The sequence below is a fragment of the Epinephelus lanceolatus genome, chromosome 1 (assembly GCF_041903045.1).
Source record: "Epinephelus lanceolatus isolate andai-2023 chromosome 1, ASM4190304v1, whole genome shotgun sequence".
Taxonomy (NCBI): domain Eukaryota; kingdom Metazoa; phylum Chordata; class Actinopteri; order Perciformes; family Serranidae; genus Epinephelus; species Epinephelus lanceolatus.
Genome location: NC_135734.1, coordinates 8,682,618 through 8,710,000, shown reverse-complemented (window position 1 = coordinate 8,710,000; position 27,383 = coordinate 8,682,618). Strand labels below are relative to the sequence as shown.

Sequence of the window (27,383 nt, the reverse complement as noted above, 5' to 3'; positions counted from 1 at the left end):
TCCCTCTTTTTTTAACTACAGTATTTTCCTATATTTACACTCACCGACCACTTTATTAGGTACACCTGTTCAACTGCTCATTAATGCAAATAGCTAAGCAGCCAATCACATGGCAACAACTCAATGCATTAGGCATGTAGACATGATCAAGACGACCTGCTGAAGTTCAAACCGAGCATCAGAATGGGGAAGAAAGGTGATTTAAGTGAACGTGGCATGGATGATGGTGCCAGACGGGCTGGTCTGAAACTGCTGATCTACTGGGATTTTCATGCACAACCATCTCAAGGGTTTACAGAGAATGGTCTGAAAAAGAGAAAATATCCAGTGAGCGGCAGTTCTCTGGGTGAAAATGTCTTGTTGATGCCAGAGGTCAGAGGAGAATGGCCAGACTGGTTCAAGATGATAGAAAGACAACTGTAACTCAAATAACCGCTCGTTACAACCAAGGTATGCAGAAGACCATCTCTGAATCAACAACGTTCTTGGTAAACTTTGGCTCCCTTAGTGCCAGCTGAGCATAATTTAAACACCACAGCCTACCTGAATATTGTTGCTGACTGTGTCCATCCCTTTATGACCACAGTGTACCCATGTTGTGATGGCCACTTCCAGCAGGATAACACACCATGTCACAAAGCTCAAATCATTTCAAACTGGTTCCTTGAACATGACAATGAGTTCACTGTACTCCCAACAGCCTCCACAGTCACCAGAGCTCAATCTAATAGAGCACCTTTGGGATGTGGTGGAACTCTGCAGCAACTGTGTGATGCTATCATGTCAATATGGACCAGAATCTCTGAGGAATGTTTCCAGCACCTTGTCGAATCTGTGCCACAAGGAAATAAGGCAGTTCTGAAGGCAAAAGAAGTCCAACCCGATACTAGCAATGATTTCTAAAACAAATATTGTAGTCATTCACTAATTATTCCCAGGCACATTCACTTTTTTACATGTTTTTTTAAGCTACTGTCAGTAAAACACAATAACATCACTCAAAACCTGACAGAGAAGTCAATAAATGCAATATTTCTTCAAAGAAGTAAAATATAGCAACACAACAAAGACACACACTCAAAAGATTATTTTCATGGAACTGTTTGCTAACACATAAACCATAGCTATTTGGTAAGTTTTTCAGTCTCTGTATTAAATAAATAAATGAATAAAATCACTTGTTGAAGTTTTAAAGTGTGAGGGCAACCAATCTCACTCTGCCAGTGTGTACTTCTTTCACATACTGATCAGCTTTGATCAGCTACCATGCTACATCACTGCTGGGTGAGCCCACAAGTACAACAGACCAAGCCTGGCCACACTGAGCTGTAGCACTGGGTGACAGAGGTTCAAGAGACTTACACCTTTTAACACATAAACTCAGTTATGCACAGTGTTGGGCAGTAATGCGTTACAAGTAATACTATTACTTTGTCCAGTAATGAGTAGTGTAACTAGTTACTAATGAAGTTTCAGTAATAATATTACAGTTCCCTTAAACCAAACAACTTGTTACAACGTTACTTTTCTGATCACATCACTACTAACTTGAAATACAACAATCACATCAGCTGACTCATTTTCATAATCATCGCACTGCGCATGCATGCCACATAGTAGCAATCTAGCTGGAAAAGCTAACCATAGCGACTGAAAATATTCCCATCACTTTGATTTTGTCCGGAGGAAAGATGACAAGAACATTGTTGCTGCAGGTAGTTGGACTACAACTTTTTGAACTGCAAAAAACACGTCCTCAAACCTCCAGTCTGAAACACCTACCATGACCGACAGCACAACGTGAAGCTCCAGGAAATACACCCCACTGAAGATGAGCCCTCCGTGACCATGGAGGTCCGCTGTATTCCTGCACTGGCTAAACAACCAAAACTGTATTTTAATCGTGGCCAGCTGCAGGCTACAAAGAAGTGACGAAGCTTGTGGCTGGATATGTGGTGGATGAAATGTTGCTCCATGAGTGATTATCCACCAGTGATTACCCAACATTCATACAAAGGCACACATCAGAATGTTGGGGAGATGCATATTTACTCATTCTATTGGGTGTAACAGAAAAGTAATATAATGAGTAGTGTCACAAATTACTGTTCGCAGGGAGTAATATGCAAAGTCATTTTGTTACTTTTGAAAAGAGTAATGAGTAATACATTACATTTTTAGAGTTATGAGCCCAACACAGTTTATGCATTTCTAAAAGTTTACACTCCCGCAACAAGGAAAGTTGTGTGGGAGGAAAATAATGTCGTCCACTCAAAGAGAAGAAACAAACACAATACAAAATTCTACAAGCTCAAGAATGGCACAATATGAGGCCCTAAAGTTGTCATATTCTCCTGTGACTGACCAAAATGTGACGAGCAATTCAGAATCACCCGCTCCTTTATCAAACACAGCCTCCATGTGCACTGTATAGTGACTAGTGATGAGGTGACCAGCTCTTTTAAGTAACCTGTCGGGATGACCAAGTAAACCATTATCTGTGTCTGTATCTGTTCAACCAACTGAATTATTTGTATCTGTACTTGGAATGGGCGGAGTTTATACCAGAAGTGGATGAGGTTTAAATCAAATCAAAATACCAACACAGGTGTCACAAACTTACCTTTCAGTCCAAATTGACGATTACAGCTGTGGGTGTGTGCTTTATACTACTGGGTTAGCTGCTGAATGAGATTCTGTCAGAAAGACTTTCTGAGTCAGGAGTTAACCTGACTCTTGTGCCCAGCTGTGCATGCACCACACAGAAGCAGGATTTTGTGTTAACTTTTGCTTGCAAATGGACTGAACTCGTTCCTCTTTTAGACTCTTTAAAAAAGAACAAGTCATTCACAAACCTAGTATCGCTAAGAGGTAAAAGTTTCTCTCAGACTTCTGTCACATACACACACCAGCCACTGATACACATGTCAGTCTCTCCTCCTATATTTGTTGTCCCAGAGCTTCTGAAAAATACATCAGCTTAAATAAACACATTTTAGTGCCACATATCTGTCATTTGCACAGCATGAAACCTTGCTGTGACCCCAGAGAAAAGAAACACTATCAGATTTATAGGGCTTTTAAAAACACTGCAAATCCATCCAGAGGAACACTGTTTTTTCCAAACTCAAGCAGGCTGAGTCAGAAATCAATACAGTACAATTTCTGATAGAGTGATGTTTTGTGATCCTGACTGAATATCAGCTAAAAGTCTGAGAGGCCCTGAATATGAGTAACTCTGGTTCAAAATTACGTCATTACAAGATTAGATCCAGCCATGACAGGGTTACATGGGCATCATGGAGAGTTTCAGTAATCTGGATAAAATGTTCACATGAATATGTGTTGTTAGTGTTGTGGTGTGAATTGTGCCAGTTTCTCATGATGCTTCAAAAAAAATCGATATGGAAACTTTTTGGAAATTCTTCCATTTATCTCTTTATCTATCTATCCATCCACCTAAGTTTCTAACCAAACTAATGCATAAGTGCAACAAAGTGACCACTCATCCTCAGACTCAAAGGGTCTGTCAGCTGTTAAAATGCCTACACACACTTCATCCCACAAACAGCACAGAGCTCAGCAGACCCACCTCTCACCTGTAAGTAATGAAAGGATACGTCCGGGCACCACAGGCTTCCTGTTGACCAGAGCGAAGGACAGCTCCGTCTGCAGGAACACGGACGAGGCCTTGATGAAATGCTGTCCAAAGCGAAGGGTCAACATGTCCCACTGACTCACAGGCCTGGAAGAGACAGCAGGTGGTCAATAACATCAGACTGAACAAGGATTCTGCTCATCACACAAATCCGCATACAGTACAGCTGGAGGTCTTCACTCAGTGACCTTACTGACATTTTTTCACTTGATTAGAATCTGATTTGGCTTTAGGTCATTCCAGAACATTATCACAAGAATCAAAAGAAACCAGATATAGTCACAATAATGTATATCACATGAATCTAACTATTTGAAAAGAACAATAAACTGCAAGTATTATAGTTACTTACACAAGCACAAGAAAAAGAAAAAAAACATTTCTACACAAAAGAAGCTTTGTTATAATCCCTGATAATCATGATCCAGTTTACAGCCATGTCTGTCCAGATATGAAGCCATTAGTTGACAATGCTTCATATATGGATGTCGTTTGTAAGAAGCTACCAATTATAAAACATGGATGCTTCACACACATCTTCCCCCTGATAGAACAGAAGATCTATACAATCAGCACAGTTTCAAGGTCAACCCGGTCTTACTCCAAAGTCACTGAAATCCGGCGCTCGGGCAGTGACTTCCGACATCAGAGACCGACGAAAAAAGTTATCCTTTCACGTCGGCATATGTGGCCAGTCACCATTATAGTTTAACAGCACCCAACGGTGTCAGGGGGAAACGTGGCAGGAGAAGACTAAAAGTCAAGGCGGCTAAAGTCCAAGTAGGGTGAGTGGGAGGGTTTGTGGATTGGTCCAACAACCACCAACTTTCACCTGGGAGGCCAGTGTTAGCTTCCCATAAGATTGTAAAGTCATACCCTGTTCTTTTTTCCTAAACCCAACCACATGCTTTTGTTGTTAAAAAAAAAAAAAAACATAAATTTGCAGTGTTGTACCAACGTAGTGTATTTATTTTAAATGGGACTGTATGCAAACTGTACATTTCCTCTGAAAACGGAAGTGTATTTTGAAAAAGATACATGCATTCCTGGGCAAACTTGTATGAAATTTGGTCATAGTTAGTGTATGAATTCTTGAGTTATGGCCCGAAACATGTTTTCAGTCACAGTGAACTTTTACCACTAAAGTCAGGTTGAAAATCAGTTAATCGTTGAGTCATTTGTGCCAAAACTAGAGGAAATTCCCTAAAGCCCTCTTGAGATATTGGGTTCATGAGAACGACACGAATGCAAGGTCACAGTGACCTTGACCACCAAGTTCAAATGAGTTCATCCTCGAGTCCAAGTTCATGTTTGTGCCAAATCTAAAGAAATTCTCTACAGGCATTATGAGACATTTTATCCACAATAATGGGACAGACATACAGACTGATGTGTGGGCAACCCGAAAACATAATGCCTCTGTTTACAGATATCACCGGTGCAGAGACATAAAAAATATGTATGCCTATAGAGTAACTGTTTAGAGGAATATTTCACCCACAAATTGCCCATTTGATAGTCATGTAGTCATGCCATGTCACCTTGAATTCGAAAAGAAATCGTATTCCTCACATACCTCCATGGAACACTGCCAACATATTGATTTATTGATTGATTGGGGACCAGGTTTTACAACAGAAAACTATATCAAAACAGCCATTTACAAACTCTCACAAAAACTGTAAAGTGTAATCCAAGTCTCATGTAGACTAGGCTTGACTAGACCAAGGCTAAAATCTTACTATTTAAAACTGAACATGAAATTTATCTATGCTCTCTTCAAAGCCAAACTCTATTACTAAAGTTTTATAATGAATATGCATGTGGTTGGGAAGTACTGAGCATATGACTGGATAAATGAGACTTGGATTGTACTGCACAACATGTGTGAGAGTTTGTAAATGGATTTTTTTAATATAGTTTTACTGTAGTCCCTTGTCAATCATTAAATTAATATGGTCGCTGTTTTCCATGAAGGCGTCCAAGGAAAACTGTTTTCTTCATGAATTCAAGGTAACATGGTATCATTGATAGATTAACAAATAGTAATTTTTCAAGTGAATCATTCCTTGAAAGCCAAAGAACTAGGCAGGAATGTGAATGGATACTAGAGGATGTGTGAAAGTTTACAGTATTAAATATAAAAACAATTTGCCATGTACAGAAATACTACTCCAAAAGATGCTAAGCAGATTTGAAGACATTGATGTAATGTGTGATGTCTATGTATAACTTCATATAGCTTTGAGGACATGGCACTGCTTAATCTAACACACCACCTTTACAGATCCAAAACATGCATTCAAACCGAGACATGTTCACCATCAAGCTTAGTATGTTAGCATGCCAGGGTTCAACGCTAGGTTTTTTTTTCACTTGCCCGGTCGGGCAAGTTGGTCAGAGATCTACTTGCCCGAAGTCAGTTTTTACTTGCCCTATAAAAATTGTTTAATTTAAGCGGCTATCAAATGACAAAGACTGCAGTTATTTTTATGTTATGTAATCTTTATTCACACTGTATTTATTAATTAAAACAACATATGTCATGTACTGTAGCTTAATTCCTACACAAAAATGACAGTGTCAGGGCTTAAAGTGAAAAATTTGTCAATCATTCTCCGTCTGTAATTTTGCGCCCTACTTGAGCCATGCCCACCTCTATTTATTTTTCACCCCTCTCTCCAGTTCTGCTGTATTAACACCGGGTTTAATATATTTTGCTTCCATCTCTTTGCCCTGCTCTACTCTACTTCAACGCTACTTAGCTCTCTCTCTACTCTACCAGTAGACTACCACATCCACCTGTTGCACAAAATGCACACAGCAGTGATTCCCCTAGGATGGAGTTGTAGCAGCGGAGGTGAAGCACACGCATTAAAAATAATTTTCACATGCATGAAACTTTTTTGTATGCTTGCAAAGCACAGCCTGCTGGGATGTTTCTATGTATCTACTGGCACCAGAAGGGCTCTTTAGGACTAAGTACATACAGTACATGTGTGCACAGTAATGAGCAGGTGAAATGTCTGTCTAGCTTACATATGAGGTGTCTCAAGATTTAGGAACATACAATTTTATTGAATATAATAAAGTAAAAAGTCACTTGACATGCTGCTGTTTTGTGCTATGACCTATTTAAGTGTTGGAAGTTGTTATTTACGTGACAACGCCTGAACACAACACAAGCTCAGCATGAGTGCCATGCTGAGCTGCTGTGCAAGCAGCATGTTTGTCTGTGCGTAACAGCAGTCTGTTGGTGGTTATTTACACACTGTCCATTTCAATAACTTTGTCAGCTGACAAACTGCACCAGGCTCGGGGTCAGGTTTGGTCAGGAAAATGCGGCCCGAGCCGCTCTAGCGTGCTCACCTGTGTGTGTGGCGGAACTCCGCTGTGCGCGATACAGAGGGTCCATGTCATTGGTTCGACAGCCCATTGGTTCGACATCCCATTAGTCCGACTGTCCGCGGTGCTGAATGGCTCGCGGCGGGCGTATGGTGCGCCGCGACCGGCTTGAGGCGAAGCAGGCTCACGGCTTATGAATTTGTCACTTTCTTTTTCATTTTAACCCACACCATGATCTTTTCCTGACCCTAACCAAGTGGTTTTTGTGCCTAAACCTAACCAGACCTTAACCACAGGGCATCATGATGATTTCGGAACGGACCTCGGAACAATGAGTTTAATATGGTCGGAACAATGGGATGTCGAACCGATGGGCAGTTCCCGATACAGAGAGCAGAGCAGAATTGTTAACGCGTGACCATGTAGAGACAGAAATGACATGATGACATAACACCATAAATAGTATATTGTTATGTTATTATATGAAGCGTCCATCGCGTAAAATAATATCAATGGGGGCTGTGGGCAGGACATTGTTACCCAGCTGTGCCTGTGACTTCAGGCAGAGACCACTGCATCAGAGCAGAAGAGCACGTTTTAAAATACATTTATTTTATCAATTAGTTATTAACTTTTACTTTTTTTAGCAACTTGCCCGATCGGGCAAGTGAGTTGTTAGTTTACATGCCCGACCGTGAGTTTTACTTGCCCCGGGCAATCAGGCAGTCGTTATTGTTGAGCCCTGCACTCCCAACTCCTTTTCAAAATTCTATTATCAATTTCTCAAACAGCCTTCGTGGTTTGACATCCTCACAAATTCTGGCTCTTTGTTTTACCAAAATATGACCTTGGTATTGAAAATGATCAATCTGGCTTACTAAAGCAACGATCAGAGAAATGCAATAACAAGTAGGCGGAAGATATTGAATCAAGTGGATAAATAAAGCTCATGGTTTTCCTTTCATTCAGGTAGTAATCACAGCAAAAAAAAAAAAAAAAAAAAAAAAAAAGACATTATTGTGTGCAACAGTTTTTCTCTTGGTGACACTGCACGGTGGCAGAGAGATGAATCCATCTTATCAGACCATGTCCAAGATAGAAAGATGGTGTCACATCTGACAAACTCCTCCATCAACTGTTACACGGTTGACATCCTGCTGAAAGAAACGATTATTGCCACCGCATAACATACAGACGAGCTGAACTCTCCACAAACACATTCTGTTTCATGAAAATGAGAATCCTGATACTAAAACCCGGCTAATAATAACAAAGGAAATCACTTGGAAACAGAATGGATTACAAAGTACAAAGAACAGACACTATATCCTAATGGGTTTTCATGTGTACTGACATTACTAATATAATATGCAAGAGGGGAGATGCCCTTAATATACAAACTAAACTTTTAGCTTTTTCTTTTCTTTTTTTTCAAAATTCTAACACAGGTCATTTCTCATTCTCCTGCTAGAGCTAACTTAGTGTAGTCAGGATCACTGTTGGAATTAATTCCTTTGCACACCCAGTCTGTATTTTTGTCCAAAGTGGCCATACATTAAAAAAAATTATGATTTCGCGTCAACCACCTTTGCACAGTGATTTCAAACCTTTTATCTGTCATTAAAGTTTCGGAGCAGGTTTCGATTTTCTGCATTTTTTCACATCCAACAAAAGCCTTTAGAGACTTGTTTGACTGAGAAGCAGTGAAGAACTATTTCTGGTCTATTGTTACATGTATGTCATAATTCTGATCCACACTATATTACATTACTCAATGACACTTTAGTTGAAAACGATCATAAAAAAAGAATACAGTAAAATACACACAACAGCATTCATACATGAAAAGATGTTTTAAAAAAATGAGTTTTGATGAGTGATTTGAACTGGGAAAGGTTGGTGCAGTCTCGAATGTGTTTGGGGAGAGAATACAAGAGGGAGGGGACAGTTATGGAGAGGGCTCTGTCACCCCAGGTCCAGTGCTTGGTCCTGAGTGCTGTCAAGAGGTTGGCATCAGATGAGCGGAGACTGCGGGAAGGAGTGTGGCGGTGGAGCAGGTCAGTAAGGTAGGGGGCCTGCTTATGGAGGGCTCTATGAGTGATGAGAAGGACTGTGAATTGGATGTGTTGTGGGACAGGGAGCCAGTGGAGGTTCTGGAGGACAGGAGTGACATGATCCCAGGAGCAGGAATGGGTAAGCAGGCAAGCAGCAGAGTCCTGGATATATTGGAGTGTATTTAGGACTTTGGATAATGTACCATAAAGAGTGCTGAACACTGACATCTTGGAGGTTTGCTAAATCACAAAGGATTCTAGTGGAGGCCACCGATGTGCTCCACTATAGCAGTGTAGCATGAAGTACCTTGTCAAGGTATCTTGTCTATCTTATAGAGAGGTATCTCACAATGTTACATATTTTCCACTTTACTTCTACTTTACAACTTTTCACTCGTTTGATGCTTAAAATGCAAAAGCATACTATCACTACATTTTAATTCATACAGAGAATAATGAGTGTGTTTTTTTGCTTTTAATCACTCTCCACTAAAAACAAAAATGCCAATGCACAGTGGATGAACTGGCAATGATTTGCATTATTTTGGATCTAGGTTGCAATTATAAAAGATACCCACAGTCTCTGTTGGTCTTGTGGAGAACATGGTAAGGTAACATTTCCTTTAACTTATTTTAGGAACCCCTCCAATATTTCTCAAATAAGGCTTTCTGGGAAGCTCATGACTCTTTCAGTGTAGCCAAGGTCTCCGTAGATGTAAGCTGAACCACACCAAATCAGGTGTTGCTGCAAACACAGCAGTTTTCCGATTCATCTGAATGTGGGTAATGTGTCTAGGCTGTGGCAAAAGTTTAAACAGAATCCACATTTGGAGAAACGCAACTAGATGTCACGCTACAATGCCCAATGAAGCAGTATATTGATTGTAAGAAACAGACATTTACTGGGAACAAGCCCTCTCAAGTTTGGGGGGGACTCAGAGTACCCATACAAACCATTTTCATTCAGAGATCTTGAGGTGAGAGTTCAAAGGACTACTCTGAAAATGTCCATTCCTTTTGTTCAACATGTAAGGATGAACATGTAAAATTGGACACAACTTGTTTTAGTTTATTGCTCAGAGGTAACTATTCACAGTTAAACCAGGCATCTTTGAGAGACACAGAGCTAGGTAACTAAAAAACTAGAATTACCATTTTGCAGTTGTATGCATCTGTGAACCAGTCAGGTAGCAGTTAAAGTTTACATCCATGTCTCTGAGAACATGGATGCTTCATACACATCATCTCCCCAGCAGTACATAAGATCTATACAATCAACAGTTTCAAGTTGGATACCAAAGATTTGAGTCACCAATTCAGTATCTGAACGACTGTCTCCCCCTCTATTCCTGAGTTATGACGTTGAATAATAACCAGAAGTGTTTTTGCAGAACAGTATGATGTCACAGTGAAACTAAAGTTTGACTTTTTGGATATAAAATGTAATCACGTCTTCATTTTATCCTTAAATTAGAGATTTGTGTGAAATTTTATCATGATTTGCATATGTATTTTTGAGTTATGGCCAAAAACATGTTTGTAAGGTTTTGACCTCTGACCACTGAATTCTAATCATTAAATTCTTTAGTCCAAGTGGATGTCTGCAGAAAATTTGAGGAAACTCCCTGAAGGCCTTCTTGAGATATTGTGTTCATAAGACTGAGACGGATGTAGGATCATGGTGACATTGACCTTTCGACCACCAAATCCTAATCAGTTCATTGTTGAGTCCAAGTGGATGTTTGAAGAAATTCCCTTAAGTTGTTCTTTGAAGTATCGCTTTCACATGAATGAGACAAATGCTCTAATAACAACACATTTTGGGTCAGAGGGGATTTTAATAAGGATTTATTCTTCCTGATTGTTGAGTATTTTTTAGTATTCGTCCAACACCATCAGACAGATGTGGCTCTTCTTCTGATTGAAACAGTAAATTAAATAAAAATTATGTGGGTTTTTTATCCCTTACAGTTTATGAATCTCAGCACTGAATGCACAATGTGTTTCAATAAAGATTTTAATTCCATGGAGCACAACAAATTACTTGGGAGTCCTGAAACAAACACAAAATTCCCCAAGTGCATGCTGATCCGAGGAGGGTCGGGGGGGATTCGAGGGTGGGGCACAATCATTTGGCACATTACCACGACCAATTTAATTACACCTAATGACTGTGAGAGGATATCCCTCTTTCTGAAACATGTGCGTGACTTACTGTAATGGGGTTAAATGACGCCTAAGCGATTACACGGCTCCCTTTTGGTGGGCTGTGTGGTCTGACCGAGGCAGAGCTGGAGAGACAGAGGAGGAGGAGAAGGAGGAAGGCTGGAGCCTGGAGATAATCACAGCTCCATGCTCTCTCCTTCCTTCTTCCCATCTCTTTCCCTCACCATTTTCCTACCTGAACTGCTCAGCCACCACAGAGAGAGACGGAGAGAGGGAGAGAGCCACGGGTGAATTTGGATTTGGTCCCAGAAGACTCATCCACACACTCTCTCACCAGCTGTCTCTCCTGCATTAGCATTCCAAATGCACTCTGACAATTCCACAATTAAGAACTAGAATGCTGCAATTAGTTCACTACATGGAGAGATGACCCAATTAGTGTTTACTTTACACAGATTTTATCACCTTCAATTTGTAAATGTCGGAGTTCTTTCTTTTTATTGAGAACGCTCACAGCACAGGCCATAACTCCTGCTGAGGACACAGAGGTCGTGTCATTGTGTTTGTTTCCTGGGCATTTAAATGTTTTAGTGATCTGAACTGCTGTTAACAGTTCAGTTTGTTGTAAAATCAAATGTGGAAAGAGCCTGCCAGGGTAATTATAAGTCAGTAAATAAACTTTTATTATGAAATTTAGACCTAGAGTATGTGACATTCTGTAGTGTATGGCCACAGTTGTTTGTGTGGTTGATTAATTACTGATGACACTCACCAAGAGGCCCCATAATGGAGTCGACAAGATCTGCTTTCAACCCAAGTGACAACCTCCAGGTCTGAAGAAGGTGTGCCAAAGAAACTGCTGTTCTTCAAATAGTCTTTTGAGGCTGGCTCTAAAAAAAACACATCAATCTCAGCAGAAATAAATACCATTCCAGCCTGGTACAAAAAAAAAAAAATAAACAAACATTTTTTTGTGTCTGTAGCAATTTTTTTCATACGTGGCAAATGAACTTCAGATAAATCTTTGTATAACTCACCTGTTTAAATGTCATTATTTTGGCTCAGAGTAACACATATTTAAGGGCCGTCTGTGAACACTGTCCTCTGGCTCTAAGTGGATGTGGTAATATGGTTTGAATCAGCGTTGACAGGAATTGTTTTTTCAGGAATAGTTGGTTCTACTGTGCCACAGTCTACAAGAGCTAAAGGACTGCAAAAAAATTAAGAAATAATAAAACTGGTGCACAGAGGCATTATGGCAGAAAGCTTTTTTGCAAGTCGAGTGGTGTGTTCTTTTCTCTCATTTTTTCAGAGTCATCAGCACTGGTTTGCCAGCATGACAGTGAAGGACGGACATCTAAAACTGGACAATAACTTGTTTTTAGTTTATTGTTTGGAGGTAACTGAATAATTTATTATCTAGAGTTGAACCAGGCATCTTTGTGAGACACAGCTAGGTAAGTTAAAAAAAAAAAAAAGTTGGTGTGTGCATTTCTCTGTGTTTGTGGGAGTGACAGAGATCTATTCATAATGTATATACTGTTAATTTTATTCATAATGTGGTTTTATAAGTATTCAGTCGAATCTGTTTACTTTGGGCTGTTGCAGACAGAAGCACCTTGCAGACAAATCTCTTTCCTGATATATGGAGAGACGGGACAGGACACATTGAGGTGACAGTCCCCATATAATTTATACTACAATGAGATCATATGAGAAAAGACAAAGATTTTATTTTATTCAAAACAAAAAACAAAACAAAAAAGAAGAAAAGAAGGAAGACATGAAGGTAAAACAGTTCATTTTTGGGACTGTAAACTTACTTCCAAACTGAAATTTTGAACTAGTTCATTTTAATCTGTGCAAACTGAACCCTGAGTTCAAATAAACACAAGAAGTTTGTGCTCTAGAGAAAGGATCAACACTCAGTGAAAAACCTAAGCCCTATGATAAGGTAATATGGCAAGGCTTAACTATACAAACCAATGAGCAATGATAACTAGCATGTCTTTGGGGTCATCGGGTGGGAACCTCCTTTCACCAGCGTTTCATCTAGTTGGTCCCACGACACCTCCAGGAGGCTAGACAGTGATCTCTAGCGTCCCAGAGACACTCCCCTGATGCCAGGTCTCACTGCTCCCCTCCCCACACCAACCCAATAACCTCTTTTATCTTACTTACGCATGGCTTTCTCAGCCCAAACAGCACTGCCACCTTCAACCAAACCCAGGCTCCGTACATGCGAGCTCTAGGTAGAAGCAGGGCTGATACTACCTTTCCTAGCACATTCACCATACTCTATTTCACACGCTACATAGCATAACTACAATATAAGCTAAAGTTAAAGGAGCTAAATAAACTTACAGGATCAGCAAACACACTCACCTTGCCGCATGGCCTCAAACAAAATGGATTCAAATAGGCCACTCCCACACTTAAATAATCTTCCTCTTCCTGGACTTCCTCCTTACTTACACATGGCTTTCTCAGCCCAAACAGCACTGCCACCTTCAACCAAACCCAGGCTCCGTACATGCGAGCTCTAGGTAGAAGCAATGCTGATACTACCTTTCCTAGCACATTCACCATACTCTATTTCACACGCTACATAGCATAACTACAATATAAGCTAAAGTTAAAGGAGCTAAATGAACTTACAGGATCAGCAAGCACACTCACCTTGCCGCATGGCCTCAAACAAAATGGATTCAATTAGGCCACTCCCACACTTAAATACTTCCTCTTCCTGGATTTCCTCCTGAGAGGAAGTGGATCTCTCCACCTGATCTCAAGGAGTTATGTACCCTGCTTAGTAGTTACCCCTGCTGGCCCCCAACTGACATTACTTCTTCTCTTATAGATGAACTAGCTACATTTAATTGCTTCATCTGACATTTCCCTCACTGTCTTCCTCAAACTCTGTCCCCGCACTCCGAGTTCCCCCAGGAGCGAGACAGCTGATCTTGCTATGAATCCCCTACACCCCACTTCCACTGGACAAATCCTAGTTTTCCATCCTCGCTGCTCAGCTTCTGCTCCTAAGTCTGCATATCTAAGCTTTTTTCTTTCATAGGCTTCTTCCACTGAGTCTTCCCAAGGAACTGTCAGCTCAATGAAATAAACTATCCGTTGACTCACTGACCACAACACTAAGTCAGGCCTCTGCCTGGTACAAACTATTTCCTGGGGAACAACAAGCTTTCCCCCTAAATCTACTTGCATTTCCCAATCACAAGCACCTTCTAGGCGGCCACACCCTTGCCTCTTCACTAACTTATCTCTTCTGTGTTTCTCTCCCTCACGGACAAACTGAATTACTAAACTCCTGAACTAGCTTTTGTGAAGTGTAAATGTGAACGACACTGGTGCTGACCACTAGCATTAGCATTTCTACAGCCAACATTGGCCGATCTACTGCATTATTTTCAGGATGTAATTTACATTTAGCCAGTGCTGGTGCTACTGATTAAGGAAATGTTTTGTATTTTTGGTGTGTTCAAAAAGCAATTAATTCTATCTAAGGATAAATAAATAAATACATTAAAATTTCAACTGTCTTTCAAAGTAATTATGAAATAGCTATATTAATTATTTCTGTCATTTACGCTTAGTTGAGCACCAGGGTAAAAAACAAGTTATGAAGCTTTTTATTTTATTTTATTTTATTTCATTTTGTTTCATTTCATTTTATTTTATTTTAGTGGAATTAGAGACAGGTTACTAAAGCTAAACTTATCTAAGAGCAATAAATATCTTGATTATATAAAGCAATATAATATGTTGTATTAAACCTGGCCTAACATTCTAATTAGGGAGTCATTTGCTCACATATCTTACACAAACTCCAGTGTACTGCACAGGAGATGCAAGAAACTGGAAGTTCAAGTCTGTAAATGGTAGGAGTTGCATTGGACTGGAGGGAAAACAGAGAAGGAGAGAGAGGGGCTGCAAGGTGATTTGGTTGGCAGTATTTGCCTTGGTTTCACAAGCAGTGGGAGATATGTGCATAACATGCAGTGGAGAGCAGTGATCATCAAGTGTAGACACACCTTGCATACTCAGAAACAAACTGAGGGGCGCAGACCGCACTGCCGAACCTGTCGTGTGCACAATGACAGCAGAGCCACGACAGATATGTCAGCCCTTAGCTTATAATAAATATTAAATGTTTTGGGTTTTTTTGTTTGTTTGTTTTTTTCATGGAAATTTAGGTTTTTATTCTGGCTCAAGCCAAAACTACTGCTGTTGTTTGTGCTTGGGTTAGCCTTGGGATCCAACTATACTGATTAATGCAGGAGTCAGGCCTGATTTTTTGAGCCCAATAAAAGCTCTACAGCTTACCCTCATGATGACCAAAGTTAGCCATCCTAAAACATTAAACTAGATGGTCACACAGGACATCCAGAGTTCCCACCAGATCCCCTTCCCCCCAGCTGAGCCCTTTTACCTGGACGATTCAGTGCACATGCTTGCCTCTGAACTTCTGACATTTTCACTGACATCAAACAAGACCTGGCAACAGCTCTCCACGCCAAAGATGACATTTGCAATGTACTATTTTTTTTCCACAGCTATCAATGGTGGTCCACTGGGGGTAGATTTTTTGCCTCTTCACCATGTGGGGTCAGCTGTTTCACCAGCCCTCAAGCAGGTAGAGATGGTTCAATCACGCACCTATGCCATCAAAACTCTAGAAACTTTCCACTCAGCAAGCTCTAAAACAGCTACACTTCTTTTAACAGTATTTCTAACTGTGGTCCTTCCTAACCATAAGTAGCTGTTCAATATGGTGGCTTTGGTTCTTTGACTTGACCCCTACCAAGCCTGGAGTTCAACTCAATCACCAGCCCACACTTTTTAACACAGTGGATCAGTAAATGATCATTGATTATCACACTGGAGCTTTGGTCAGATCGGAGCCAGGTGCTCAGAACCATTGACTCCCAGTGTCATGGTGTGAAAGAAAGTGTGAAAATAAAGATGCAGTACTTTCATCTCAAAGAGGAAAACTGTGGGGTATATTTTTCCTATAATTCTTACATCACCTGTGTGTTTGGCAGAGGGAGTAAGAGCTGTGATCTAATCAAATAAATGCAGTCACACAGACCTCCATCAAGACAGGCCATTCAGTCTGTCACTGTGTCCTAAAAAGTTTATTTTACCTGTGTCTGGGAAAAACAACCTTGTTTCAAGATTATTTAAGTGGTACTACTGTATAGCCTTTGTCCATTCCAAGAACTTAACAAAATGTATAACATGTATTAATTGTCATAGATCAATCCCCAGTGTTATTATCCACCTGCTTCAGTGTTATGTCTCAGTTCACTCTACTGCCCCCAAGTGGCCAGAAAAATGAACTAACATAGCTTTAAGTGAAAAGGAAAAAAAAGTTATATAGGTATTTGCATGGTTAGCACTAGCAATTATAGTATGAACAGTATCACCAACGCTGCTGCATGCAGAACTGCTTTCAGGTACCACAGCCACAGTTTGACCAAATCCCGTGAGAGTGTGTGCAGCCCTGCTGCTTTGACTTGGCGCACTGTTAGCCTAAGGGCAACCTCTGTTACATGTGTGGCTGGTGTAAATGGCAGCCACCCACAGCCCTAATTTCAAATTGCTTTTCACAGCACAGATTCATTCAACACACAAGTGTAACTTTACCTCCTCCGGTCATAAATAGAATTGAGAACAGAATATATTGTGTAGCACACACGCGTTCACACGCACAAGCACACACACACATGCACGCGCGCGCACACACACACACACACACCACTCATATTTTTATAATACTAACAGTGGACCATCAATCTACACCAACCATGTGTGGACCTCAATTACTTGTCATTTAAAAAAAAATTAGACAAAAAAAATGTACTTTTTCTTTTCCCATAATATTACTGCAATGCCCTTTTTACACTCACTCACTCACACACACACCATTGCATATTCCCTCTTTACCCAAAACATCAGTAAACTGATAAAGACAAAAACAGGATGCTGATATTGTACATCTGATTTTTCTCAATAGCAGGATCTTTTCACACTTAAGTGAATAATTTGTGCAATTAAATCACATGTCACTTAAAAAATTCAAGCCCATTTATCTCATCAATCCATCCATATTCATCCGCTTATCCAGGGCTGGGGCGTGGGGGCAGCAGGCCAAGCTAAGCACTCCAGATGTCCCTCTCCCCAGCAACATTTTCCAACTACTCCTGGGGGACCCCAAGGCGTTCCCAGGCCAGATGAGATATATCATCCCTCCAGCATGTTCTGGGTCTGCCCTGGGGCCTCCCACCAGTGGGACGTCCCTGAAACACCTCCAGAGGAGGCGCCCAGGAGGCATCCTGATCATATGTCCAAACCACCTCAACTAACCCCTTTCGACGCGAAGGAGCAGTGGCTCTACTCCGAGCTCCCTCCGGATGTCCGAGCTCCTTGCTCTATCTAGCCAGCCACCCCACGGAGCAAAAACTTATTTTGGTCGCTTGTATCCGCAATCTCGTTATTTTGGTCAAAAGCCAGAGCTCATGACCATAGGCAAGGATTGGGACGTAGATGGACCAGTAAATCAAAAGCTTTGCCTTCCTGCTCAGCTCCCTTTTCAGCACGATGGTCCAGTGCAGCACCCACATTACTGCAGAAGCCGCACCAAACTGCCAATCCAGCTCATGCTCCATTCTACCCTCACTTGTGAACAAGACTCTGAGATACTTGAACTTGTTTGAGGCAGTAACTCACCAACCCGGAGGAGGCAATCCACCGGTTTCCGGCAGAGATCCATGGCCTAAGATTTGGAGGTGCTAACTCTCATCCCAACAGCTTCACACTCAGCGGCAAACTGCCCCAGTGCATGCTGGAGTTCACAGTGTGATGAAGACAACAGAACCACCTCTGCTAAAAGTAGAGATGCAATTCTGAGGTCCCCAAACCGGACCCCTTTCTCCCTCCTGCTGCACCTTGAGATCCTGTCCATGAATATCACAGGATTGGTGAAAAAGCACAACCCTGGCGGAGGCCAATACCCACCAAGAACACATTTGACTTAACACAGAGTATGTGGACACAGCTCTCACTTTGGTGAGGGACAAGGACTGGATGGCTCGTAGCAGCAAGCCTGGTACCCCGTAGTCCTTTAGTAACCCCCACAAGACCCCCCGCGGGACACAGTCGTAAGCCTTATCCAAGTCCACAAAACACATGTAGACTGGATCGGCAAACTCCCATGACCCCTCCAGCAGCCTTGCAAGGGTAAAGCGCCTGTCCACTGTTCCACGGCCAGGATGAAATCCATTTATCTCTATGAGCATATATACATATAATCGCAAAGCTTGTTTTTTTTTTTCGGACTTTTTTTTTTTTTTTTGCATAGCTGTCCCTATTTTTGCAGATGACGATAAAAACAAGTCCGTCATTAAAATGACTTTTGCTTACACGTGTCAATCAGGATAGAGACGTAGAAATGCATAACCTTCCCAGATCAACCCTCTTGGTCACTTTTGGTTGCCAAAACTAATATGGCAACGGTCAAAATGCCAAACTCCAGGCTTCAAAATGGTATTCCACAAACAAATGAGTCAATGTCACATCTACAGTATGTCCATTATTGTAATACAGTCTATGTACACTATGAAACATAAATGGCAAGTGTATATCTCTGTTTACATATACTACTTCGGTGGTATAACTGTCATTAAAGCCTTGACTCCTTACTAAACCTCAACTTAGCTTGGATGCTGATCCAACACAAATGCTAGCCGAAAGTAAGGGCCAGAATCTCTAACAAAATGTAGGGCAAACATGCACTGCTTGTGAGATCTAATGGAGTAATGGAATACAAGTCTTCATGACTAGATCACCTGAAGGGATTACTTTATTTGTCTTATTTGCTCTGATACCATGTGCTAACTGAATGTGACAAGAGCAAGCATCAGTTTGATTGCATTGTTTTGTATCTAAACAGTCCTCATTTTCTGTGAGCGATGCAGTGTTGCCATTTTGACCCCTTGCCTCTATTTATTCCTGTCCCTCACTTTAGCTGGCTGGATGGAGACAGGGAGCTGAAAGTTTCTGCTAAATGACCATCACTAATAACAACCTACTTGCTGTTGGCTATATTTAATGTCATCTCCAATAAATATAATAATTTACAACGTGTTCTTTATGTTTCATAAATACAAACGTAGGACGATAGCAAGTATTGCCGATCTTTTAAGTGGTTTTGTCTCCAGTCAAGCCCACAGCTGATAGGCAGCCTGCATAGTTTGTGTAAATGATGTAACAGAAGTGCATGTTTAATGCATTTAGCGTGGACATTCAGATGATGCACAAATTTTCCCATAAATAGTGTGTTCAGTATATTTCAGTTTAGCGTGTTAGCATGCTAACATTTAGTACTAAAAAAATAGTATTAAACACAAAGTACTGCACTCTAGATATATGTTAGATATTGCAGGTTTCAGGTTGGGGGATCAATAAGAGACACAGCACTAAGTTGTTAATAACTTACAGAAACACTGCATTCAATAGTCCACCTTCCACCCTCTTTTCCCCTCTCTCTGTTTCTCTCTATCACACACTAAAAGCAGCTTAAATGTCAATGCTGCTGCAGTCAGTCCAGGGTTTCAGTTATGCTGTAATTACCAGTTTTTGACTCGGAAAATCTGTTTAAGTACAACAAATTTTATGTAGGCCTAACGCTGTGTCCTACCAGCAAGTGAGCGTTGTTCTGAAGCTGTTAAATATGCATATTATATTCCCCTTAAAAGATAGGTGAGTGCTTTCTATCTTCCTACATTTGTAATGTTTCAAGGCAGGAGCCAATAAGGAAGCAGACAGTCTTTTTGTCCTATTCATAGGACATCAAGACACAACAATAAATTGCAATCAAATAAGAGCGTGTTAAACTGCAGCCTCAGCCTGTTTACAAAAACAGACCACACAAGTGAAGTCGATGTAAAATCAATTAACAAAAAGTAAATGAACCCCAAATCACTTCACCTGTCGGGCCATGTCAGGTGGTCGAGTGCCTGCTTAGGCAATAAGAGCTTGGCCATTGAAATGAGATTTAATCCCATCTGCGCTCCTTCATAACAAATTTGTTTAGCTGAGCAGGAGGACAGGCCTCTTATCAGCAATTTCTTCTTTTCTCTGGTAAGGAGATAACTGATGAAGCAGTCTGGTAGCACTGTAGTCTGGGTAAAAAGAGAAACTTGCAGAGCTAGAGAGGAACATAACACTGCTTTTTAATTAAAGGACTACATCTACGACAACACCTTCACTGTGCTACTCAGCCATGTGTATCATACACAACAGAAATGGGACTCTCATGGTGAAAGGGAAATCTTATTTAGATTCAATTTTCTGATGGGAGGTTGCTGAACAGTATATCTGTCAGGCACACTTATCAAGTCTTTAGGCCAGAATGAGTATTACATGCAGAGAAAGGGATAGGCAGATAGCTGGAGACTAATAAAAGGAGTAAAGGGTAATGTGACCAAATATGTGCACAGCATGGTTTGCTAGAAGCAGAAGTTGAGTTTCTTTACAATCCACGCATTCAACTCGACCTCCATTCTCTGTTAGGTCCATATTAGCTGATTACTATGGAGAACCTATTCACTCTAAATATTATTAATGTTTCTGTAATGATAGTATACCAAAATTCAGCAGCTTAAAAGAAGCACATACGTATGCACATACTGTCTATGCAGGAACACAGACAGGGTAAATACATCATTGCATTAAAACTGTCATGTAACTAGTACTCAGTGCACCTAATAATAAATAACTGCATATGATGTCACAAAACAAAAAAACAATAAAAGGTCATGTTGTAATACCTTTTCTATCTTGTCAGAAAAATGTATATGTAATACAACAGTCTGGCCAAGCTGAAAAGTGAAGCCAGGTCTGTGCAACACGGACACCATTGTTGCCAGATTTGCTTGACATTAAATAGTCAAGTCAGAGTCTTGAATGTCCCCAGTCATCATGAAAGTAGACCTTTGGGATATGATGGTAGTCTGTTAAAATCACACACACATAACTTTCTGCAGACAGAGGCTGTTGCTGGGGGTATTCCACCAATGGCCTTGGTACTCTGCCTTGACACATAGATATCTAAAATGTTTTAAAAAATAAAGCTGCTATGATGGTCGATATACCTAAGGCTACCTCTACATCAGTATTTATGTCTGTTGAACAACGTACACAAGTGATGGCAGTGTTGGCAGCTGGAATTGGGCCAGTTTATTTGGCCCAATTCTGGGGAGTCAGCCATCCTGAGTCTCAGCATAGTCTGGCAACCAGACGTGATCACGACAGACACTTAAAACTGCTGCACTTTGAGCTGCAAGAACTGGCTGCTCTCTCTCTCTCTCTCTCTCTCTAAATTTGGCCCTCAGTGTATTGAAATGAACAGTGTGTTTTATTGTTTATGAATTAAATTTACATTTGTGTGAGTGTATTATTTCATCTTTCAAAAAAGTATGACTTAAAATCATAACTCTCAAGGACAAAATGTATTACTCCTTTGTTACAGTTCATTTAACTTTGTGCATTAAAGTTGCTGTTTTGCTTATTTTTGACTGTTGTACATTAGGGTTTATTAAAATAATTTGGTGTTATCAGAAGATAATAGCAAAAACCTATTAAAAAAATAAAATTATAACCAAATAAAAGATGACAAGATGTTCCAAAGACAGATACAGACAAGAATGTGATGACCCACTTTCACTGACCAATGAAAATGCATATGCTTCAAAATTGGTTTTACATTTTGGACAATGGGGAAAGTAAGACTCCTGAGCTCAGACTCTCTGTTGAGCTCTGTAGAGCAACTACATCACTTCCAAGTCCTCTCTGATTAAGGAAGGTGCTTGAAGCTCAGAAACAAGGCCCCGCGAAATCAAAGAGACAACTTCCACTACTTTGCAGCCCATCTGGATGGAAAGTTTGAAGTGAATCGTTGATCTGAACTAGCCTTTAAACACAATCAGATACAATCTGTAGGGGTAACAAAGCCAAGCTAACAAGACACTTTTGATGCGGTGATGTGTGATGTGACGTGCTTTACAGAATTTCAATTACTATCATGATAACAGAGGCTGACACATGAATATATATTGGAAAGGTCTAAATTATTTGACTGTTGTAAAGCTACCATAAGAAAACGGATCATCTGCACTTTGCAAGTCAAGTTTTGTTGACTTCCTCTATCACTGGCAGAGGAACTTGGGATGATTCATCTGAGACCATCACTGAAAATTAATTTTAGTGAAATTATTTGAGGTGGCACTAAATTGGTTTCTTATTAAGTAAAGAAAGTGATGTGAATGATAACGTTAGACAGTAGGACAGTAACTTAAGATACTACCTACTGTATACTTAAGAGATTATTGATACGTTTTCATAAGTGCAGGGGAGAAGGCTGTTTTCCCCTAATCACTGTACATCCCTTTAAAGTTCCTCCAAACTTTTCAGAAGACAATGATCATCAAAAACTGGCATAAAAACAGTATATATATATATTCATACTATTTTCCACTTTCACTGAGTTAAATTTTATTAGCCAACATCAGCCCTGATCATAACCACCAAATATTTATCCATTTTCAGAATTTTAACCCTTTAAATGCCAGTTTGTTGACATGATGTCACTTTTTTTAGAGAGGAAAATGAACTGAAGTTTTCTGTTTACTAATATTTATTAATACTACTTAAATAAATTAATACTATTATCTATTACTACTATTTTATTATTACTATATTTGTATCTATTATTATTATTATTAACCATCCCAAAAACGTTTTCACAAGAGAAATGAGTTGAACCATGGTTTAGTTTAATTCGAACCGAAACCACCACTTTTCGTTGGACCATGGCTTGGCTGTTCATTCCAGGGAGGTTTTACACCTGCAATTGTGGTTTGGATAAAATTAGAATGTCCGAAATTACAGACCAAACAATGTAGGCATGAAAGGGCCTTCTTCAAACCAATAGCAGATGGGTTCTGAGATTGTGGTCAGCCCTACTACCAAGTGGGTCCAGCAGGGTGCAACTCAAACTGGTTATCCACTGTTGTTATGCTGCAGGTGAAACATGTAATTAAAGCTTAGCACAACCCGGTGTTATTATTGTATGTTATAGCAAGCCCTTGGAAAAACAACCTAATGCACCCCGACCACAACACCACCAAGGCTATGAGGTATACTTGAAATGAACAAGTTTAGTGTCATCTGACCACGTTTGAAAGTTCACACTTTCACATTGTGCCTCCTTAAAGGTACTCGTGGTGTTGAACTCAGTTGTACACACAATGACCACAAAATAGACCTTGAGAGAGGAGTTCAAACTCTGCTTACTTTCATGTCTGACCAATGGCTGTGTAAAGTGACTACTGGATTGTCTGTTTTGAAAAATTACATTGGTGGATGTGACTAACATGCTTTTAAGTAGTTAACAGCATGAAATCTTTGCTATTTCAGAAAAAACAAAAACAAAAAAAAAAACATCACCATCCACACTTTAAGGTCTCTTGTAAAACACATCTAATTCCCTCATTACTGCTCCATTAGTCCAAAACGCCATTGCAATGATGGCATTACACCGGTGATCAAAATGCTAAATCATTTTAAGATCAAAATAGGTTTCAGTAATGGAAGGCATTAAGATGCAGTCCTGTGAAAATAGAGAAAATGAATTTCTGTGGCTTTCCATAATGTAGCACAACAACCTGTGCAACTAATAATGGCACTGCAATTATTCCTCCATTAACTTGCCTTTGTGAGTTAATGGGATTTAAGTTGCTTTTTTTCCCTTTTTAGTTATTGACCAAAAGCTCTCTTAATCAATTCCAGGAGGAGTTTATGTCTCATCTTGTATTTTGGTTCATATTCTTGAGGAAAAAAAACAAAGCCACAGCTGCTGCAGCCCGACATGAGCGAGACGTTAAACTTAGAGGTTTTGATGTTTTATACATCTGCTGTCCTTGTCTGCCGTCCTTCTGACATTAATTTTAGAATCACACATGCACACACAGTGCACATAAAAGCACATAACAAAATTGAATTATTCAGCACACATCAAACAGCCTGGTGTTCTGGGTGGATAGACAATCACAGGAGTACAGGCATGCTGACATTGATCCGTCTGATATAACCTATGTATTACACTCTACATCAAACAGAATAAAATTGAGTGTTGAATCACAGGGTAAGTTCAGTGTTGAAGGGAACCATGAAGTCTCCTCACACTAATGTCCACTGTGTAACAGCCAGCTGTAAACAAGTACTCACATCCTGCATTAAACCCATTATCTCCAGGGAAGCTTGCAAATCTTATCAGGGGAACCCTCCCTCCCCAAGTCAGGGATGTTTGAGAGATCCCATTTGGTTGTGTACATGAATCATTATAACAATGCGCCTTGTCAGCACACCATCTCCGGGAAATAGGCATTAGCAGTGCAAATGAGATCAGAGTGGACAAAAAGCATCAGAGACAGAAAGGGCGAACTGATGAGCGGGGAGATTAAGAAACCCTGACCAGAGGCTGCTTACACAAAGGTGGACTTGATTTGCTTCCTGACAAGTAAACTCCACATCTATGCCAGAGTTCATCAACTGCACAAACTGTCCACTGCTTGACAAGGACTATATCTCAGAGGTGGGACTAGGTCATTTGTTTGCAAGTCACAAGTAAGGCTCAAGTCTTGGCACTCAAGTCTCAAGTCATGACAAGCAAGTCCCAAGTCCTTGAGTTCAACTTCCATGTCTTAAACACATCGAAACACTCTATTCACCAAATGTAATGCCATTTTAAAATCAGAGCATTAACGTAATAAATTTCCGAAAATCATGAAAGCTTTTTTAAATTTGTATTTATTTGTTAAAACCAACCTGGTCTCACTCCGAAGTCGTAAGACGCCGGCATGATATGAGGCCAGTCGCTGTAATTGTTTAATGGTGTGTAACGGCAGTGGCAAGAAAATAAAAGTTAAGGCGGTGGAAGTCCGAGTAGGGCGGGTGAGGTGGTGGGTGGTGAATGGGTCCAACAACCACTGACTTTCACCGGAGGCCATTGTTTGCCTCCCTGTAAGATTGTAAAGCCAAACTCTGCTCTTTTTTCCTTAACACAACTACATGCTTTTGGTTCCTGAACCTAACCATGTGTGTGTGTGGGCAAAATGTAACCATGTACCATTGTTGTCATAGTGCATTTATTTTGAAAGAGACTTCATGCAAACTTTACATTAGGGATGTCCCGATCCGATATTCGGATCGGTATCGGCTGCCGATATTAGCAAAAAACGTGCATCAGCATCGGATCGGACTGTATGGAAAAATGTCGATCCAAGAACTCCGATCCAGGTTTTCCGGACAGCCCAGCGCTCCGTGATTCAAGCACTCCATTCCAGTGATCCGCTCCAGCACTTACTATCAATCCACCAGGCCAGCATGCAGACACACATGGAGGGAAGGGTAAGAGGAGTAGCGGTCAACTTAGTTAACTATTTGTTTTCTGCTCTGGTTTTTTGAGAGATATATTTTTATTTGGTTTACACTCTTACTATTTAAGTAAAGAGCACTGATGGGCACAATTAGTGAAATTGGAGCCATGGATGGACTATTGCTTGTTTAAACAGTTATACAATATTGTATGCCTGTGCACCAGGCTGGCACTCACACTACAAAAATAACTGAAAAGCAAAGGCTGCATTGTTTGTTAAATGTCAACAATGTCTTGTGGTGTTAATCTATTTTTTATTTATTAGGGGGCCAAAGCACAAGTGTGTGGGGTCTTGCTGCTATTTTAATTTCAATGTTAGACATTTTAAAGATTTCTTGTGTTGATTTATTTTCTATTTATTAAGGGGCCAAAGCAGCCAAAGCAAACCAGCTATATTTTTTATTTAATGTTAATGTTCAAGTTTAAAGTTTGTTTATTTATCCCTGTTAACAATAAACAGGTCAGTTTCTCATACCAACTGTTGTGGATCATTCTAACTAACCTGATTAAGTAGTTGTTCTTGTTAGAGTAATATTGCTTGATCAAACCTTTTCTAACATGACTGACAACAAAATAAGTGAATATGTATAATACGCGCTTGGATCGGATTGGTATCGGCCAAAACTCAAGGCTGTAATATCGGTATCAGATCGGAAGTGAAAAAGCTGGATCGGGACATCCCTACTTTACATGTCCTGTGAGAACGGAAGGGTATTTTAAAAACCAGACAGTGCATGTAACAGACTGAAGTTGACCCCTCCCAGAAGCTGAACAACCAACTGGCATAATTTTTTCCCCCAACTGCTGCTCAGTACCGTGGTTCTTCATGGTTCTCTGCTGTAACTTGACTGGATGCTGTTGGATTGGTTCAAACACAGTGGATCTGGCAAATTAAGTGTCGACTTGCTGTGAATGAATAATGTTCATGTTAGTTGATTCAGGAAATGAAGTGAAATGAATTAGTTTGTAGTACACTTTTTAAATAACAAACTTGTTAAGTCAAAGTGGAGTTGCAAGTCTTTGATTTTTGTAAATTTAAAGTCTAAAGTAATCAAATTTGTCATTAGAGTCCAAGTCCTGTGACTCCAGTGAGTCCACGTCTCTGCAACTTTGTCATGTTGTCTGAGTAAATTTGGTTTTAAGCAGGGTGGAAGGAGTACCAGAATATTGTATTCAAGCAAAGGTACTGTTGCTTTTAAGAAATTTGACTCAAGGAGAAGTAAAAGTACACATGCAACAATTTTCTTAAGTAAAAGTGAAAAATAGGTCAGTTAAAATGCACTTTAAGTAAATATTAAATTCAACTTCTCTCCTTGTTCATTCTCAAAGTATAACATTCCACTCAGCCTCTCCTGCTACAACCACTCCACTGAGCCTCTATGTCCCACTATAACCAGTCCACTAAACCTCTCTGTCCCACTGCTCACCCCTGAGTTTCCAACATGTTGAGCTGAATGCAGATACATCTGTGATTATTGTCAAAAACGGTAGAAAGTCCTCAAACATCTCACTGAAATTTAAAGTTTCTCAGTGATTGTAGAAGTCCCTGCTGGGGTATCCACCATGAGAATTTTTCATGTTAGCCTGAGTCAGGCTAGTCTGCACCTGGGTCACACAACATCGCAGGTGTGCTCGATTTAAGTCA

At 40.2% G+C, this 27,383-nt stretch overlaps 1 protein-coding gene across 2 annotated transcripts in view; it reads right to left on the bottom strand.

Moving 5' to 3' along the window:
• The window catches only part of fhit (fragile histidine triad diadenosine triphosphatase), a 552,438-nt gene that overhangs the window by 345,314 nt on the left and 179,741 nt on the right, over nucleotides 1-27,383 (bottom strand). For both annotated transcript variants that reach the window (XM_033627621.2, XM_033627620.2), the window contains one exon: nucleotides 3,621-3,745. In XM_033627621.2, coding sequence (XP_033483512.2) covers nucleotides 3,621-3,726 — 106 coding nt within the window. In that variant the 5' untranslated portion in view covers nucleotides 3,727-3,745. The remainder of the gene's footprint in view (nucleotides 1-3,620; nucleotides 3,746-27,383) is intronic.